Source organism: Aulonocara sp. 'chitande type north' Nkhata Bay, linkage group LG15 (assembly GCF_057382095.1).
Source record: "Aulonocara sp. 'chitande type north' Nkhata Bay isolate Kocher_YH1m ecotype deep benthic linkage group LG15, A_spYH_male_GT1.1, whole genome shotgun sequence".
NCBI classification, from domain to species: domain Eukaryota; kingdom Metazoa; phylum Chordata; class Actinopteri; order Cichliformes; family Cichlidae; genus Aulonocara; species Aulonocara sp. 'chitande type north' Nkhata Bay.
The window spans coordinates 18,625,337-18,645,618 of NC_141358.1; the positions used below are offsets into that span (position 1 = coordinate 18,625,337).

General features: G+C 40.2%; 1 protein-coding gene across 2 annotated transcripts; it reads left to right on the forward strand.

Annotated features, from left to right (window-relative positions):
- Positions 1-7,967: 7,967 nt before the first annotated feature.
- On the forward strand, positions 7,968-20,037 carry tfap2b (transcription factor AP-2 beta). 2 transcript variants are annotated; one of them, XM_086264797.1, is made up of 7 exons: positions 7,968-8,030; positions 10,187-10,648; positions 12,114-12,168; positions 13,162-13,381; positions 13,703-13,821; positions 14,720-14,861; positions 19,000-20,037. In XM_086264797.1, exons 1-7 carry the CDS (start codon positions 7,983-7,985, stop codon positions 19,286-19,288), a joined length of 1,335 nt encoding a protein of 444 aa, XP_086120923.1. In that variant the 5' UTR covers positions 7,968-7,982; the 3' UTR covers positions 19,289-20,037. The 2 variants fall into 2 exon arrangements, with proteins under 2 accessions (XP_086120923.1, XP_086120924.1); XM_086264798.1 differs by lacking the exon at positions 7,968-8,030 and adding an exon at positions 9,045-9,900.
- Positions 20,038-20,282: the final 245 nt, after the last annotated feature.

The following is a 20,282-nucleotide window of genomic DNA, read 5'->3' on the forward strand; positions in this document are numbered from 1 at the left end:
ACTGAGTTAAATCCACAAACCATTTCTTTATTTCTGGGTTTCAGTGATCGTGTGCAGTGCGGTGGAGGTGGGGGTATGGTTAATGGTGACAAAAGACTAACCCAGTCCTCCGACAACTCAAAAGACAGCAGCAAGGCAAACTTTCAAATCACTATCAAGTAATTCTTACAACATTTTATGTTGGAGCTGAACGTCAATTACTTTGTTGTCAGCAGGCAGACAGTCAACTGTCAAAAATTCTGATTATCCTAAATGAAAGATGCAAAACTGCCTCCTTGTTTCCAGCCTCAAAGTTCTGTAGCTTTCCTGCGATTTTCTATCAAAACTGGAGTGTTTTTAGCAACCTAGATTGGACAAAACAAGCATATTTAAAGATTTAATAAACAGAAACCCACACTGGTGGTAAATCCACTACAAAAGCTGAAGCCACATTTTCACTTTGTGTTTCTATTGTTGCTTTAAAGAGTCTGTCACAAGTAGCAGAAGAGCAGCTTTCATGGCGTTGATCTAAAATCCTCTTTTATAATCGGTTCTGAAATGCTTCATTATGTCAGACTGGAGATGGGATAAAACTGCACATACAACAATATTGTGAATAATCTTCTATCTTATACAAAGTTAACTCATATGCTGGCTATTTATTTGTCAACAGGAGACAGAAGACAAATAACATGATAGCACTTTTAGTAGATATTGCAAGAAAAAAAAATCAATATTATGGATTCTTTGGGCCACGATTATTATGTTGCAAAAATCTTTTATCGAGGTGGCTGATGGCACCTGCCAAACAGAAGACTGATTTTAAAGTTGATCTGATGAGAGAGCCCGAGTTTACCGCTGCTTTAAGAGCTAAATGAGTACATGAGGGTTCAAATTTGATTTGAGACATTTTCCTGACATTTAATAAGCTACAGACACATCACAGATCCTACTGTCTTGTTTTTGGAGTGACATGTTTCAGTTGTTTTCAATCTCAGCAACATCAGGAACATCAGTCACGTAAGCAGCTGATACAGAAGAATCAGTGTGATATAAAATCAGACTCATGGTACTCGGTTGCAGTGTGTACAAAGGTGTAAGAGGGAAATGTCTATGAAACAAAGCCGGTTTCTGAACTGGTTCTTTGATGTTTGCTGCAGCTCATCTGAGGGACAGAAGTACATACTATATGCACCTACACACGCAGGCAGCTACACATATGCAAATATACACTCGGACGTCACAACCTAATCTCACTTTTGTTTGTTATTGCGCTGCGTGATAAACATGTAATCCCTGAGAAAGACGTCCTCGCTGACCCAACATCAGAATAATGAACGGCTTGATCAAAATTAGCTGGAAAATGAAATCGATACGTTGCCTCTGCCGGAGTTTCTGTAAATTGAAAAACGGACTAGAATGAATCACAAGCCTGACAACAGCAATGCATAATGTGATGGGGCAGCTGATGCATAATTCACACAGGCTATTGATCGTGTTACAATGCAACACTCAGTTATCACCACATAAGGAATTAGAGTATAGTGTCTGTTTTACTACTCTGCTCTTCAGCCTTCAGTGTGGCGTGTTGTTTATTTTGTGATTTATATACGCTCTTTTTATTTTTACTGTTAATCTCACTGCAATTCTGATCTTTTACATGCAGTAATGTTTAATATGCAGAACACACTAAAAGTGTACATCTCCCAACCAGAAAAGCATGCAATGAATACAGCCATTTATATGGGCATGAATTAGACTGTCTGAGGTCTCAGTGGGACTATAACTCCTGCTGAGTGAGCCCCACAGTCACGAATACCAAACTCTGCTAACTTCTAAGCCCCATTTCTCCAGTCTCTGAAGCTATAAACCTCCTCCTCCACCTCTTCTTCTTCCCCAGATTCGCTGCTAAAACCTCTTCCTCCTCTGTCCTGATCCTGTTCAGTCCCAGGCCTTTTCTGCTCTGCTACCGTCCTACTTACTGTCCCCATCACTGCCAGTCAGGTGCACAGTACACACACCTCATGACCTACTGCAATTCATTTAGGACTACAAGACACCAGACAGAGCACCCTGTTTTCCATGAAATGATGATCTACTTCCATTTGCCAGATCCTGGGAGGCATAAAGGACTGGTGGATATGTTTGAGGGAATGCGAACTTGTGTCTTTTGATGAAAGATGCAATTTTTTATGTTTCCTGTCTCCTAAAAAATGCAACAATTCCTGCTTAATTATTACTTAAATCATTACTCATGTCTGAACATTGTTATGATTTGTTTGACATTTTTCTGGACTAAACCATGTTGCCAGCAGTGAGTATCCCAAAACAGAAGCGAACCTACCGGCTGAATAATATTGTTTTCTTATGTTACTTTGGAGGAAACCTTGAGCCTGTTGTGTCTGGTTGTTCAGTTGAAAGTGTATTTTTAAAAAGTGTAAATCTGATGATAATTGGTCATTAAAAAATATGCTTTCTTCTTCAGAACCTTTACCTGAGTCCACATTTTCAATCTTTGTTCAGATGGTTTATCAATCAAACCGGAATCCAGCTATTCATGTTGCTTCATAGTGCCCCATCACTTGCTTTCTGTGGTGTTCTAGTGCGACCTATTGGTCACTAGATAAACTGCAACTCCAAATCTGATTTTTTTTTCTTAACCCTTGTGATGACACCTTCAGCGTTGAATTAGTTTTACAAAGAAATTCTCTATAATATTCTACAATACTACAAAAGGCTTGAGCCACCTCCTGTTTCAAAATAATTTACACCCAAAGATGCATACATTTTTAAAAGGGATCTTTAAAAGTAGTTCTCTGGGTTTTCTGAAGATCTTTTAAAGTTTTCTTTGGACATTGGCTGCTTTTTCACTCATTTTCAGTCCAGTCCTCGTTGACCATTTTCAAAGGAATATTTTTGTTATTTCTTGACCTGTGAATTCAAGCATAAAAAGGTACCCAACTCAATTCAATTCAATTCAATTTTATTTATATAGCACCACATCACAACAACCAAGGGATGAATACTTTGTGTTTATACATAACAAACAACTTAGCAAATAACCAGTTTTAAATTGTATTGCACTTTGTTACTAGAAGGTTGTTACAAAAAAAAGTGTGTTCCAATGCATTTCAAGGAATCTATGGAAAATGCCAAAGACAACATCGTTTGACGGGCATAAAACTGTATTTGTGCACCAACAAGTTGATTCCCATGAAGAGCTATTGGCAAAATCCTGAAAATATACCTCAGCATGGTGTTCATTGTGTCCTTAAAAATGTGAGAAAACAGGACAAGTGGAGGACAAAAAGGAGGGGGAAAAACAGCAACATTTTTAGATGCATCTAGCCCTTTGGTTGATATATCTAATGTTCACCAAAGCCTCATTAAATACTCTCAGTGGATCGGTGACTGCCAAGAAGCCATAAGGAAGGACGACAGGAAGAAAAGTATGCCCAAGTATGCCAAAAATTGGAATAAAATTCAGTGGCAGCAACTCTTATGGAGTGATGAACCCATATTTGAACTATTTAGTTCAAATCACCATCAATGTGCGAGTGTGTGAGTGTCTACAGCCATCTGTAACATACAGCGTAGGTTCTGTCATGGTTATGTGCTGTGGTGTTGGAGATCTTGACAAAATCTGATGGAACACATAAAAGTACCATCAGATTTTAATGCACCATGCAATACCATCAACATGACAGTAATCCCAATCACACTGCCAATGCAATAAAAGTATACCTGGATAGAAATACACAGAGTGAAGCAGCATCAGTCATGGACTGACCTCCCTGGACTCCAGACAGTAACATTAATGAAGCCGTGTGGGATCACGCCGACAGAGAGCAGAACAAAAGGCAGCCAACATCCAAATAAGTCCTTTAAGAAGCTTGGGAGACTATTTAAGAACTATTTCTAAAGACTCCTTTAAAAAAATCACAAGAAAGCTTACCTAAGAGAGTTCAGGCTGAGTTGAAGAATAAAGGTGGTCCATACCAAGTATTGACTTTCAGCTCGTTAGAATTTTACAAACTCTGTTTTGCCTTATTGTATGTTTGCACGTTTCAATAAATTGCTGCACGTAGTTCCCATTTTACTAACAAAATATAAGACATGAAGGTGACCCAAGACTTTTGTATCTCCAAGAAAATAGCACTGCATAATACAGCTATAAGTACACGACATTTCTAAGTTAATATTATGGTAATCCTAGTTAATACTAATAAAATCTATAACTTTTTTCCAAGTGTAGTCATCTTAAAGACATAACATACAACTCCTATAATGGTCCATTAGCATAGGTTCATTATTGATTTTATCTTTATTGCATAAATTAATTTCTGCATCATTCCTTTTTAACTATAAAGGGACAATTATTAACGTCTCTGTGGACTATTCCTCTAACCGCATTCACTGTTTGTGGCCAGAAAACAATTAAATGATGAGAAGTTTAATCGCTCGTACTTTTAAGCATCATACTCAGTTATTCCTCATATTTATTATGCCAATTTTCCCCAAGCAACAATAGCCTAATGTAATTATGTAAATGCACGAGTGTTCATATGATTTGGTACTATGGCACAAAGCGTGCATTGTCCTATAAAATGATTCGAATGATTCCAAAGGTTGAAAGAAACATCTTCACAGAGGTGCAAACTTGCAGCACAGCTAAACAACAGGCCAGACAGGTGGAAGCAAACAAACCATCCTCCTGTCTGAAAGCTCAGAGGAAGTCAAAATTAAACAAACGCCACTGATTTTTAGTTGCCTGTAAAAGTGGGGAGCACATAAAGCAGTATTAGTGTGGCATTTGTGTAATGTATGCTGATACATCGTGTGTCAAAGCCCTGCAGGATAACAACCACAACTATGCCTCCAGACTTCCAGACTGTCAGGACATCTGTTACTGCTGACAGTCATATGTCCTGCCATGTGTGTGTTTGTATACACATGTAAGTGTGTGTGTGTGTGTGTGTGTGTGTGTGTGTGTGTGTGTGTGTGTGTGTGTGTGTGTGTGTGTGTGTGTGTGTGTGTGTGTGTGTGTGCGCATGAGAGAAAGAGAGAAAGAGAGAAAGAGAGAGAGAGATGAGAAAAAAAGATGGGTAGATCTTTGGCAGCAAGGCCTTGCAGAGAAAACAGGAACAGCCGCGCTCCTTCAACATTCATGTCTGGTATCCTCAGTGTCATTTTTTTCCTTAATATTATTATTATTGTTTTTATTTATTGCATTAAGAATCAAATCAGCTCAAATGTGGCAACAATGTCAGAGAAAACACACATACATGTACCAGGACAGTACACTGACATATATAGACAACTTCATGAGCTCATCATTTGAACTGGATTTAAGAACTGCAGCTAAACCAAAGTCATATTTTACAACAGCTATCAACAGATATGTGTATGCATATTACAAGACAATACTGTATAAAAGCCTTGAGTTGACATTAGCCAAATTAACTCAGCCCATCTTTTCATCTTTAAAATAATTCTCCTTTGCAGTCATAACCTTATCTTAGGAAGAAATCCAGCATTCCATGAAAGGTCTTTTGAATTACAAAAAGTGCATGTATGGTGTAATGGCACTAGGGGGAGCAATTTACACACACTTGGGCAAATTCTCTTGGGTTGCAGCATGGGACTGCTATAATTGAACTTGGCTTCAAATATTATTTTTGTTTACTATGGATTTAATAAGGAATTCTGTGCAAATGTTACAAAAAACAGTGTGTCGCTCAGCTGGTGGATTTCACACTGACTGGTTCAGACTGGAGACAAATGGAAGGGTAAAATACAGGGAGACAAATGGTATCAAATTCAAATCTGTCAAGCCAGGGAATTATGAATTCATAGCATATCACCAGTGCACAAATAAGCCTTAAAACTGGGTAAACCAGAATCACCCGTCTTGTGCTGTCCACACTCTGCAAGTGTTTGCTTTGACAGAAAAAGTGAATAATTTTCTGTCCTACCCTTTTTGCTTTCATCACATCACATGATGCTGTGCAAGAGGATGAGAAAATAACTCATAATCACAGTTTACCATCATGCCCAATATTCATTTAGTGCCACAAAGAAAGTGCTTTCACAACTCGAATCAACAAGTTTTCCAGTGTGAGATCTTTAACAGTGACACATAAACACCATAAAACAGATTTGTTGGGATGGTGATGTGATTCATAATGTGTTAGTTAATGTCAATCATGATGATAATATAATTTTGAAGTACCTAATGGAAAATTGTATCCATACTGAGCATGCCTCATATTAAAGCTGATCTGTCCCTTTTACTATGCAGCATCTGATCTTGTTACAGGCAGCAATGTGCCCAGATTGGGTCGATATAAAGCACACCTGTAACTACACATCACACAGGCTGAGCAGGAACTTATTCGTATATTTCTATCATAATCGTGGATGTGTAATTATTCCAAAGATTTTTGTTCCTTTATTTTTTCCTCACTGTTTATCAGAACCAATCTTTTTCCCTAAAAGGCAATGGTATGGGAACTTCTGAGTATATGGTGTCACATCATACCCAAATTTAAATAGCAGTGCAATAAATGACCACATCTGAAAATTTTTGAGGTGTTGTTTAAACCCTGCTCTGTTGCCCCGTGGGTGATGTGGTTTAGTCGTTAACACTCACAACAAGAAGGTTTCTGGTTCATATCGGTGCAGAGTTTGCATGTTCTCCCAGTCACTGAGTGGATTTCCCACAGTCCAAAGACTTGCATGTTAATTGGTTAATTGGTGATTCGAAGCAGTTAAATTTCACAGAACAGGGCTCTGTATTAATGTAGTAGTAAATGTGGCTTGTAGTTTAATTTTTTTTAAAGCAGTTAGTAAAACTAAAACATGGCAGCCCATTTCTGTGAGAATGTGCAAAAATCCTTCTTGCTTTAGTGCAGATTTTAGCCTTATACTGTAGTCATGTTGCTGGGTCTGTTTATTTGTGACCTGCAAAGACAACTTTCTATAGCAGAGTATAAACACTCCAATGCAAGCAACTGTACAGAGGGAACAGTTCAAATGGATGAGTGAAGGAAACCAAATGCAAGGCACAAGAGCTCACTGATCAACCAGTTTTATGTTGGTGAAAATGACATAAATCTTACATATCCAACAACAAAAAAATATCAACCCATCAACTCATTGGAGATTTCTTTTTTCTGAGGAAACATCCTCATATTTTTGGAAGGATGGTGTTCATGCCTCCAATGGGGCTCAGAAGGAAACATTGGAAAATGTATTCCTAGAGCCATGAAACTCCTCAGGAAGACTGCAGTTTTTGGGATTTTTTTTGTTCGTTTGTTTGTTTCGTATAGCATCATAATGTAAATCTTTTTTTTTAACTCACAGTAAAAGACATAAATATATGGATTTTAAGGGTATGTTTTATGTAAAGCAATATTACGAAATAGATGCAAAAGAAATGTTGAGAAAAAAAATTAAACTTTATCGCATTGTCACATGTGTATGTAGAAATCTACTAAGTATCCCATTAGTGCTCCATTAGATAACGACCTAATTAATCATTTTTATTTATTTAATTTCGTTGTTTTTTTTAATCACATATGATTACAAACATTTACAGTGAAAGAGATGAAAGTCAAGGTACAAAAAAAAATCTAACAATGCATAAGAGTTGCATAAGTGTCCAACAAGTAAACAATCTATATGTGGTTCAGTGCTGTGTGTACGAAGATACACACCACACTCGTGTATTAAAGTTACCTGCTGCTTTTAACCTGCCCTATTATTATTATTATTATTATTATTATTATTATTATTATTATTATTATTATTATTATATAATGTTACAGCAGTGGACTCCATACAGGGGTTCCCCATTCAGAAAGCCTGTCTGAAGGTACGGAGGGCGGAGGGAGGGAGGGAGAGGGAGAGAGAGAGAGCGAGAGAGGGAGAGAGAGAGAGAGAGTTGAGGCATCCCTTCTTCACTTGGCTGCATTCGGTTTACCGACACCGGAGAAGCGACCATGCTGTGGAAACTAGTTGAGAATGTCAAGTATGAAGATATTTATGAGGTAACGTTACCGTCCAGCTGTTTGTGACTCGGGGGAAATAGACTAAATGAAGTTACTAGACATGCTTTTGGAGTTCATTTGTTGGATGCTGTTGAGTGAAGTGTTTTCCACGAGGCTTTAAGGCCTCGTATTCATGTTGCGATGACTGTGGATATGAATTGGAGAACCATTTGGCACATGACAGATTTATTCAGGCATAAAACGGATTAATTTGTGCTGAAATGATTTCAAGTGCTCACATTATTTTAAGCTGTGCTTGTCGCTGTGGTGCAGTGTTCAGTTTTGGGTACATAAGATATGTGACACTGCCTACATGAGGGCTGTAATCAGTCAGATTTTACTTTGGGCTTTGGGGTAAATTAATATTTAAAGCAATCTAAATATCTTTTTTAACATAATAAAAAAATAATAAGGTGCAAGGACTATAAGCTCATTCCCAGGACCTCAACGTGACCCAGTAACTAATGAAAAGCTCATTTTGACATTTTTAAATTACAGCGAAAGACAAATAAGGTGGAGAACCGCTGTGTCAGAGCAGGGTGATGATGTGTAGCCTATGGAGTATGTAAATGACTTGGCTTTGATCCCAGAACAATCATTTAAAAAAAACGGTGAGGGGAAAGGAGAAAGAAAAAGTGAGAAATACGACGCGCGCGGGGGCGAAAACGCTGCCCCGGCTCGCGCTGAATGGGCTCGAGCACAAAGCAGACGAAGAAAGGGTATAGCTCGCGAGGCCCCTCGGCTGAGCCCGGTGGGAAGCCCTTGTCTCGTGCCACACATGGTTTTTCTCCCACGGCGCGAGGGAGGGGAGGCTATAATGTTGTTAAACAAGTCACCCAAGAGGGCAAAGAGGAGAGGCTGAACGGTCTACAATGCAAAGTTTAATCGCTGCTTCTGAGTTCACACGAGCCCCTCACGCGTCCTGCCTTGTCTCGGGTGTGCGTTTGTTTTCGGTTGGCAGCTGCAATATGACTTGAGCTGCCTTAAAATTTCAAGAGTGTGAGTGTGGTGGGGTGAAGTTGGGGTGAAAAGTCAGAGTAAAATCTGAAAGTGGCTAATGCGCTCTTTTGCGGTTACTGTGGGTTTGTGCGTCAGCTCAAAGTTCTTTTCTCTCTCTTTTTTTTTTCTTTTTTTTTTTTTTTTTTGCTTTATTGGATGCATTTCCGCTTTGTTTGGCGTTGACTAACCCGGCTGGAAGAGAACTTGAAAACCTGTTGTTAATCGTCTCATAGTCGACCCAACAAGGCCTGTTTTTATTGCCATATTGTCTTCTATTGGTTTCTTTAACGTAAAAAGTCTGTTTGCACAGAAATTATTTGCGCAAAAGTGTCTCCACTGGCAAGAAAGTGCGCTTTATTGCGTCAGCTTTTATATATAAAGGGGCCCCAGAGCGGTATTTTATGTGACAGAGGATTCCTCACGGGTCTGGATACCCTGTTCGTTTTCTCCTGCGAGAGAGAGTCCTCTTTCAATCTCCTGCTGTTCGCGCGTCGTTTCGACTCTCCACGGAATTTCAACGTCACTCACGGTTGCGCCAAAGGCTTCACGCTCCATGTGTCGCCAGTCCCCTGCCTCGCGCACATTAATATTCCTGTAAGTCTCAGTCATGAATAACAATTACACCGTATACCGGGGGTAGAGGAGGGAGCTCGGTGCTCACACTCAGAGCGGTGGCAGCTCCGGGCGGAGGAAGGTTCTGAATGGTGTTGTAGATCGGGCCGTGCCTGCAGATACTCTTCATTCTTACCTGGGATGATTTTGGCTGTATCGGCCCTACACGCTCCGTCCTACACCGCTATTCTACCGTGAACCCGCTTGTGATACACCGGCAGAAGGTTTACAGATGTTAGTTCATCCTTACTCCACCGCGGTGAGTTTTCTTCAGAGTATTTCAGAATTCGTTTACGCAAACGGTAAACCCCGTAGATATGGCTGGCAGGTTTTTAGTTGTGAGACAGTTTAATTTAGGCTGTGACATTTTTTTCCTCCAGGCTCTTATGTGTTTTTGTTCAGGAGTTTCAGTGCCAGTTAGGCTTCTTTGGCTACATCACCAGAGGCAATTTGCAAAATGATCTTGGGCCTTCGTTTCTTTAAATTGTACTTCCAGTTCTACAACTGGTTCAATTTTTTCTGTTCTTTTCTGCATCCTGTTCAAGGACCGGCATGACGGTGTCTCGAGCCACAGCTCGCGGCTGTCCCAGCTGGGTTCAGTGTCGCATGCGGGACCCTACTCCAGCGCGCCACCGCTGTCTCACGCGCCTTCCTCGGACTTCCAGCCGCCGTACTTTCCTCCGCCGTACCAGCCGCTCGCTCACTACCAGAGCCAGGATCCGTACTCCCACGTCAGCGACCCATACTCCCTGAACTCCCTGCACCAGAGCCAACAGGGAGCATGGGGAGCCCGTCAGCGGCAAGACCCCACGGGGGACCGGATGGAGAGCTCCGCTCTGCTGGCGCAGCCTCGGGCCTCGCTGCCCCAGCTATCCGGGTTGGACCCACGGCGGGACTACGGAGGTGTAAGACGGCCTGATGTGCTTCTTCACTCCGCTCACCCCGGACTGGAGCCTGGTATGGGAGACGGACTGCTACACGGGCTGCACGGTATGGAGGATATTCCGGTAAGTTAAAGGCACAGCTGAGATTTGCAGAGATTGAATGCACATATAACATAATTTCAGATTTTCCTGCTCCAATTATGTCATATAATTTTAAGAAATCATGTTTAAGAACAGGCAGACAATGGCAAATCCTCAGACTTGAACCATCGAGGAGAAAATTCGCCCTACTTTTATTCACAATTTATTGAATAGTTCATAGTTTGTAGATATAAACAACGTACATTATAACGGTGAATTTCCCCATTTCCCCTGACAACAAAAACACTTCAATTGAACTAAAACAGACACATTTACAACACCCAAAAATAAGCAATAAATAAAATGGAAACCAATTTTCACTGGAAGAAAAGAAAGGATATATGTTGACAGTTGTCTTGTTCATTGTCTACGCATGACTCTCGTGCCTTTAGAGTTAAGGTCAGTGAACTTGGGGCAGCTCCCTCAGGGCTGGATGCTCACAGCAGCTGTAGCCAAACGGATGGCTCAAAGCTTAAAAAAAGAAAAGAAAAAAAAAGACTTGAGATACCCAAGAAAGACTTTTTTTTTTTTTTTTAAATCAAAAGAGAAACATGTGTTTGCAAATAAAGCATCATAAATCTGGCTTTAGGCAGTAAATTAAATGTTCCTCGCGGTTTATTTAAAATTTCATTTTAACATAGTTTAACACGTTAGACATAGTTTTCAAAGACGATAACAAATTACGCAGATTAAATGACATTAAATTATAACAAAGTAAAGAATATTTTTTACTTTCGTTTTTAACGCAATATGTATTATTATTATTATTATTATTATTATTATTATTATTATTATTATTATTATTATTATTATTACTTGCTGTTTATTTCCTTTCTTAGAGTCTTGCTTTGCTGCTAAAACGCTATAAATTCACAGAGCGAGATACTAAAGACTTAGTGAAAAAGGTTTATTGTAAAGCTGTGTAGGATTTTCATTTTCTACTCGTTTCCCCCCTCAGGGCACAGCCATCACGAATTGTTTGCCATTTAACCTCCACAATAGATTCTCATTTCGGGCTTTCCGTGTTTGTGTTTTGCATTTATTAACCCCCCATATAAATTTGTTTTTGCATATTTGTTTCTTTGTATTTGGCTGTGACGCATTCGTGACAACACCCGGTCTATTTAACAATTTATTTGGCAAGATGATGAATGACACTGATGAATGATGGGGGTTTGAATGTGTGGGAATAGCTGCTTCTAACCACGTCGATGAATGAAAGCACTGCATTATGAGCTAGATTGGACCGATGTCTGAAAACAAATAGCTCAAACGTGTATTCCGCCCCCTCCTTTTGAAACCTTACATGAATATTTTTTCTTTTTCTTCTTTTTCTTTTTTGTTTTTGCTGGACTGTGTGATTGAGGCTTGTCAGGTAAATCACTGGTTAACTTTGTGTACAACAGGGTTGAATGTTTTGCATTTATCTTCTCTCTTTTTTAAACAGACCGCTGATGACACCAACGGGACGAGCATCCTGGATCAATCAGTGATAAAGAAAGGTAGAAACACACATTCTCTCTTTAATACAAAGACACACATCTCTGTTCTCTGGGCAATGTGGCCTTACTTTAAAAAATATATATATATAGTAATAATTGAAGAATATCACAGGTGGAAAGAGGAAATACGCGCGCTCTATTCTCAAGACAATTTATTTGGGTTTCTTCACTCCTGGGATATTTGGATAGGTTCTTATGAATTATAATGATTTATTGTATGGATATGTGTGTAACCTCCGGCCCAGTCCCTCGGGAAATGTCATGATCAGTATGGTTGTGACCTTAACTGGAAAAGGCGTTCTCGCCGAGTCTATTCATGGAGTTTCTCGTATTTTGGGGGCCGGGATGAGGAGTCTGAAGCCGAGGTAACGACCCTGGTATATTGACTATCAGGCAGTGTGTCGCTGACAGGCTGCCACGCTGCCGCTCTGATGATGTGCGGTGATTTAGTTACGGGATGTTGAGTGACTGAGCTCCCCGCGGGGCATTTAAGCCGCTGATGTAATAAATGGCATCGCTCACGGAGATCTCGTGAGCTCGTTTAGAGCTAATCTGCGGCATTATCCCCCGTGGAGCCATCAAAACCCCCTCGCACTGGCCCTTATATGCGCGCATCCACGAGGCAGGCTGGCTGGCGGTTTCCCCTTTACTTCACGACATTAACAAGAGCATTAGCGCGCGGGATGAAGAAGCATCCAGTGCTGCTGGTGGGTGTTAAACCGGCCGTGGAGAAAAGACAGGGGGGTGGTTAATGCGATTTGAGAACGTGAGCCAATCAACAATCGATAACGCTGTAATGAGAATGTCGCGCGACATTAAATAACAGCAAATGCCCGGCACGTGGGCGCTTCATTAGGCCAGGGCCGCCCCCTGCGCGCGTGGTCTCACTGAGCAAAGTTTGGCACAGAGGAGTGATGTAAAGATTTCAAACTTGTGCCCCCTGAATGTGAAAGCACGTTATGTAAGAAATCCACTCTAACCTTCCTCTTTCAGTCCCCATGCCACCCAAGAACGTGGGTTCCCTGATGCTCGGTAAGGACGGGCTGATCGGAGGAGTGACCGTGAACATAAACGAGGTGTTCTGCTCGGTACCAGGCCGCCTGTCGCTGCTCAGCTCCACTTCAAAGTATAAAGTGACCGTAGGTGAAGTGCAGAGGAGACTGTCCCCGCCCGAGTGCCTCAACGCCTCCTTGTTGGGGGGCGTGTTGAGAAGGTACGGATGTAGCCTTAAAGCATGTTGACGCACAACGTGGAGTTCAGGAATAACCTCTAGAAACTATGAGGAAAAAACTTGTGTGCATTTAATTTGCAGGAGCAGTTATTAATGAGACTATGAGAAGCATGAAAAGCTATGCCATATAGATTTTTTTTAACATTAACTGGTAGACGAGATCAAGCTAAATAAATGTTGTCCAGAGCACATATTAAAATATTGTTTGTTAATTTGGAGCGATTTATGACATTTCGCCAACATGTGTGCGCCGTAAGTTTTACTTTAAATACAGTTCATATGCTTTCCTCCTTTTTTCTGCAGAGCAAAGTCTAAAAACGGTGGGAAATGCCTGAGAGAAAAGCTGGAGAAGATTGGACTGAATCTACCTGCTGGGAGACGCAAAGCTGCCAATGTCACACTACTAACATCACTCGTGGAAGGTAACCGACTCATTTTTTGGTGATAAAAGCCAAATCTTTATTTTTATTTTATTTTTTTATTATTGTTTTCAAGAGTTTCAGGATTCCCCTTCTGCTTTCCCCTTACACCGCCACAACTCCCTGTAACTGGATTTCTGGCTATGAGCACAACTCAATATAGTGTCATTTATCAAAAAATATATAAGAAAAAAATAACTTTTTTTAAAAAAGTTTCTATCATGTGAAAACTCGAGAAAAAATATATGAATTGCAAAAATCTGGGATTATAAAAGTCATGCGTGAAAATGCGCCTTTATTCATAAAATGTCTGTTAAAATGTAGCCAGGGAAATATTCATTACCGATAGATGTGTTTGAGGCTGCTAAATTAACGGATTAAAGACTGGAGGTTGGGCCCATGCCTTTGGCTACACCAACATATAGACCGAGTGCCTGTGTCTTACTAAAAACAGGTAACGTGAATTTACTTTTTAAAGAAAGTATTTCTTTTGAGTGATGACGACTTACTTTTAAATATATAAACTGCACGAATGTTTTATTCGTGCCTGTACAGTATAACCCAAAACAAAGTGGATCATTTTGAATATTAATCAGCAAGTAAAAGGTACTAATGTTTAGTCTACATGATAAAAATAAAAAATAAAAAACTTAAAACAGTTTAAGTGTTTTTGAGTCAGCTGAGAGGACAGCTGTGGGAGGGTTCTGCCTAAAAAGATACGGCTTTTTGTCAGTGACGTTAATGAGTTAAAAAATGATCATATGAATAATTAAATGACACCTGACAATACTCATACTTTAATTGAAGCCAGTATCTCGTGAACCGAAAGATCTTGTTCGTTTGTATTTATACTTATATTTACAGTTGCAATATATAAGACATCTAATACCTTCCCCCACAGGTGAAGCGGTCCACCTGGCTCGGGATTTCGGTTACATCTGCGAGACGGAGTTTCCCACCAAAGCCGTGAGCGAGTACCTCAACCGCCAGCACGCGGACCCCAACGAGCTGCACACACGGAAAAACATGCTGCTGGCGACAAAGTGAGTTTGATGGAGCGTTTGATTAGATTCTGTTCTCTCATAGCCTTTATGGGTGTTTTCTCTCATACAGGATATAGACTGTCTGCACTGCATCATATAGAAGTGGATGGAGGATGATGATGGGATTGAAGTGCGAGAACGTAATGCTGAATTATAATTCAAATGGCTTTTTTAGTATTAGGACACATTCAGACACAGCAGGACATTGTTGAAAGTAAGGTGTCAGAAAGACTGGGCCCTAAACCACCTTGCAATACTTCAAGTCAGCAAAAAAACAAGGAGTAAAAATCCAACAAACAACAAAAGAGCAACAAGAGAAATAAAGTTAAATGTTTGGGTTTTTTAAAAGTCCAATATGTCTCAGATGCTTCTAATTCAGACTTCTTGTTGCAATTTAAATGTTTCAGATTTTTCCCATTAGACAAGGTTTACACATCATTACTGCCTTTTGGTAGCATTTCGGTTGTCCTTGTGTTTTGTTGTCCATTGAAATTGCATAACATTTACACATACATTCTGAATAGCACAGGGCAATCACTTTCTGCAAATAGGTACATTTAGGGAGAATTAAATTATTATGAAATTAAGGCCAGTCTCATTTCCTGAGGTCTTTATGGTCCATTTTAAGAAACCCAGAGGGTGTGAACCCCTGCTATACTCTGTGCCTTATCCTATAGTCCACTCTGCCTTAGTGGCATTTGGAGAGGAAATTGTGATATTTTTTTAATGAAACCCACTGAACTATATCTAACTTGTATTTAAATGGCTGACTGGGGGAAAAAAACTGCAATGCAGAAAAAACAGGGCAGTTAAAGTCAGGTCAAGTATTTGAGAAATGAGCTAAAATAAAGCCAAGAATCTAAACCAAAATTAACAAGACATCAGTTTTACCCTTTTTATCAGGACAAATTGTGCACACATTAGCTTCCTTACAAGCAGCTTTTTCACAGAATAATCTTGAGGTGAGGTGGGGCACTATTAACACAGCCTATAAACACAAACCCTGATGTTTCTATATCTGACCTCAGTTTCTGGTCTTAGAGATAATCTGTTTTATTTGCACTAATGTAAAGTTACTTGTACTGATATATTTTTTATTAATAATTAGGAGATCCTGGAATTTAATTAAGGCTCTTCTGAGTGCACATGGGCAAGATAGGTTTTTTTTTTCTAAATAAGTGTTGAAGATTTGAAATTAATTTATAAAAGTCCTCCACTCAGGAAGCTTATATTTTTAGCTTGCATAAGTGTTGTTGTCTGCTAGCCTGCATAAACCATCTGTCCGTCTATGTGTGTGTGAGTGTGTGTTTGTGTGGTGCTCAGTATGTACAATGTGTTTGGTGGTGGATGTCTGATGCTCAGATTGAAACCTGTTCCAATACTGTGCATCAGTGCTGCCTGTTAGAAATTCATTATTTAGCAGTGGAGTGTTTCAAGTCGTCAGAAAACAACAGCGAGAGCCTTGAGTGTAGCCCGGGGTGGCGGCTTCTCCTCTCTACTCCCCTAACCCCAGCTGGGCTCGGCCTGCACAGCCTGTCACTCATTTGCTGGAGCTCTGCCCTTAGGCCGCTTACAGGGTGTGTGCGCACGGGCTGTGCAAGTATGAATCTGTGAAAGGGGGGAGGAAGAGGGAGAAGGAGGTCTCTTGAATTTAAAATGTGAGCCTAAAACCAGGGGATGATTTAACAAGGAGAACTAGGTGAATAGGTTATTTTCTTTTACAGTTGCACTTGAAATCCAATGAAAAATTAAGATCCATGTTACTAACCACACATTCTTATATCTAAATATTAGTTATTCATTTAGAAAACTCTTAATCGGATGATTTTTGCATTATTTTCACTGAAGGGGTATGCATTTTCTCCATTATGGAAATATGCAATATTTGAAATTACCCTTGTTTCTCTGGGTTCTGCTATATCACTGTATTTCACATCCTCATAGATCAGAATGACTGATCTTTGAGAATGATTGAATTACATACAATTCAATTGTACTGAATTGTATGTAAATTCAATACATGCTTTAAGTGTCAAAAGTAGTTAGGAAGAAAATGTTTATCTTCTCTACAAAAATAGGGAAATGGGAATGGTAAAATGCTTGTAATATACATAAAAACACAAACACCCATGCTAGAACTGAACTCGTGCTCTCCCTGTGTCCAGGTGCAGGTGTTAATCACAGACTGCTTTTATGTTCATGCCTTGTTCATGAGAGTTAAACAGAGTTAAACAAGGCAAAACTGAAAGAAAATATGTAAGGGTTCACGGGGGGAGCACTGGGGAAAAAAAGAAAGAGTTAAAAAAAAATAAAGGTATAAGCAGGATTTTTTTCCCCTTAAGTCATAATACGGTTAATTTTTGTTCTGTTAAGTTTATTCATTGAACACAATCAAAAGGGAGTCGTCAGAGTGGTGGGTTTTTCTCTGTGAGGTCGTGAGGTCTTTAATATCTAACATTACTCTGTGACGTTTAGGTCATTCTGAGTGATGATAAGTAACCTTAGCCTTCATCCTCATACTATGGAAATATGTGAATTTAGCTTTTGAAAAATGTTCTCTGAGTCTAAACATTTAGTGACAAAAAACAAAACAAAACAAAAACTGTAAATTTCAATTTAGAGGGATATGATTACGCAACACTAATGATGGCTACTATCAATTTGTTCTAAATAAATAATACCTAATGGAATTTTAAACACACACACACACACACACACACACACACACACACACACACACACACACACACACACACACACACACACACACACACAATCATCTTCCTCTTCCAATGCGTTACATTTTAAAATAAGCTTCAATTTTTCAAATTATAAAATGAGCTGTTTTATGTATTCTTTCCTTTCTGGAAAGGTGGGTAGAGCTGTGCCGCCTTTAGGACCTGCTAAAGAATTTCATTAGTCTGGGTTTTGGAACTGTTCTGAATAATTTTGGGGGTCTTTTCCAAGTTCGCATCTATACAGCTTGCTTTGCATTATTTCAGCCGTCTACTAAACTGCTGAAAACTTAATGCAGCCTACTCGGTGCACAGCGCTCTATTCTGCAAGCAGTTTTAGTTTGAGTGGTATTGCTTTCATTTTAGGGAAGTCTAAAACTAACATTGCAGTTTAGCATTCATGCCTCCAACATTACTGTCTTTGAGGTGTGTTTCAACAGGGAAGTGGTTGTCCCACTTTTTTTTTGATGTGCCCCCTTCAAAAGCTGGGGGGGGGGGGGGGGGGGGGGGGGATCACACTCTACACCCCACACTTTTAAAAATAAAAAATGATCCAACTTGAATTTTAGTTTGATAAAACACTGCACAATTGTGTCAGCAAACTCAACAATGAAATTAGTTTCATACCATTCCCCCCCCCCCCCTCCTTGCCCCACCTGCTGTGGTTTTATGACCCACAGTTTGAGAACCACAGCTACAGGGCATGATTTTCCAAAAATGTGAAAGTCAAACCAGCATGGAGATTTGAGTCAATTTGTTTCTTTTTGCAAACACTGAACTGTGAAATAGCAACATGTGATTCCAGCATATGAACTGATTGTATTCACTGCGGTTTCCAGAAGAGCTGGAGGAAAGTCTGCAATCAATGCAACAAAATTCCCTCACTGTCACTGAGAAAGCTCTCAGTCTGCTCTTGGGGGACATTTAGTTACATTTTGCAATTAGGCATGCCTGCACAATTTACATCTGGAATGGGACTCAGAAAGTCTTAAGTACTGTAGGATCAGGTAAAGTGTTAGTTACTTTATAAAGTTCTAGTGTTAAAAATGCCTACAAAGAATTTCAATAATCAAAATTCAAATCTAATTATGTGCAGCTAATGTTTTGGGGCCCCAAGGAAGTCTTGGGCTCTGAGGGATGTTCTTTATTGTGCCTGTGTGGTAATTTTCTAATATTGGCTTTTAGAGATTTTTAATATGATGTTGTCTGCTCTGCATTTTGTGTCAGCTTTGTCATTAATAACCTTCTTGAGGAAATCCTGAATAAATCATCAGTGTTTTGTTTTAATGACAGCAAACTGGCAGTTATTTGTCATATATCAGCTTTCCAAAAACCCTTTTGGGGAAAGCCTAAGATGATGCAGAGCTCCCTCCTGACGTCTTGTTGTGTCTTCTCTCCTGCAGACAGCTGTGTAAGGAGTTCACAGACCTGCTGGCCCAGGACAGGACTCCCCTGGGCAACTCAAGGCCCACCCCCATCCTGGAGCCTGGCATCCAGAGCTGCCTCTCCCACTTCTCCTTAATCACGCATGGTTTTGGTTCGCCCGCCATCTGCGCTGCACTCACCGCCCTGCAGAACTACCTCACCGAGGCTCTCAAAGGACTCGACAAGATGTTTCTCAACAACCCTCCCAACAACCGGCACGGGGATGCTGGCAAGACCGGCGACAAAGAGGAGAAGCAGCGGAAATGAAGCAGGAGAAGGAGGGGAGTGATGATCGAGAGCTGAGAAGGAGGCAGACACACAGACAGAGGCGTTACACCGTTACTTCTAGCTTTACACCCCTGCGACTGACCTGCCACGCACGGGGCTGAGGTGGAGGAGGAAGGGGAAGGCTCGGCAGAGAGAAAAAGGCAGAGGAAGACACCCGTGGGCCAGTGTCAGAGAGCACAGAGGGATTTTTCATCTGTGTTACGTTCTTTTCATTCCCCTGAGGACATGGTGGTTACTGTGTTACATTCATTTCGCTCCCCCTGCCTGCATCCTGTGAGACTGAGATGCTGTGAGCAGCCAACAAACAACATTGTGTCTGTGTGCCTGAGTGAGTGTGTGCTTGTCTGTGTGTGTGTGTTTGTCTTCACACAGAAAAAGCATTGTGAGATTGGGTGATGAGCAATCTATATGTGAAACAGGGTTGTCTGGTTATTTAACACAAGAGGAAGGAGAGGAGGAGAGGTGTTAATTTATGTGTGTAAATATTTATTTATATTAATTTAAATGGATGGTTGTGTAAATAGGTGCGCCAGCTATTTTGGAGTAGGCCTATTAATCTGTGATTTGACCTTTGTGAGCCGTTTGGGGGACAGGACTCATCCAGTGTTTTTCTGTTCTTATAGAGCTGTTGTCATGGTGCTGATGATGGGTAGACATGCTTCTAATTGTCCAGTGATTTCATTTCTATCATATTGATAATAAACCATGTGTTTTATTATGCGAGGTGTGCAGCCTGCGCCTTTTCTCCAGGGAAATTTCAAAGCAGAGTCTCAGTAAAGGCTGGGGTTCAACTTGTATTCATTTGTGTCATGAAATATTGAAGAAGAGCAGCTTTTTGGAAGAAAATTCAACTTTCTGAATGACCGGAAGTGGATTGATGCCAGGATTTTAACACTGTTGTTCAATGTGTAATAAGTCAGGTTCACAGGTCAGGCATCTTTGGGTGTAGGAAGAAAAAAAGACTGATATCCGC

Bases quoted from the DNA above. Each gene is read 5' to 3' on its own strand.
- tfap2b (XM_086264797.1), top strand. From the start codon at position 7,983: ATGCTGTGGAAACTAGTTGAGAATGTCAAGTATGAAGATATTTATGAG. The intron at 8,031-10,186 runs GTAACGTTACCG...ATCCTGTTCAAG, and splicing joins AGTATGAAGATATTTATGAG to GACCGGCATGACGGTGTCTC. The intron at 14,862-18,999 runs GTGAGTTTGATG...TCTCTCCTGCAG, and splicing joins AACATGCTGCTGGCGACAAA to ACAGCTGTGTAAGGAGTTCA.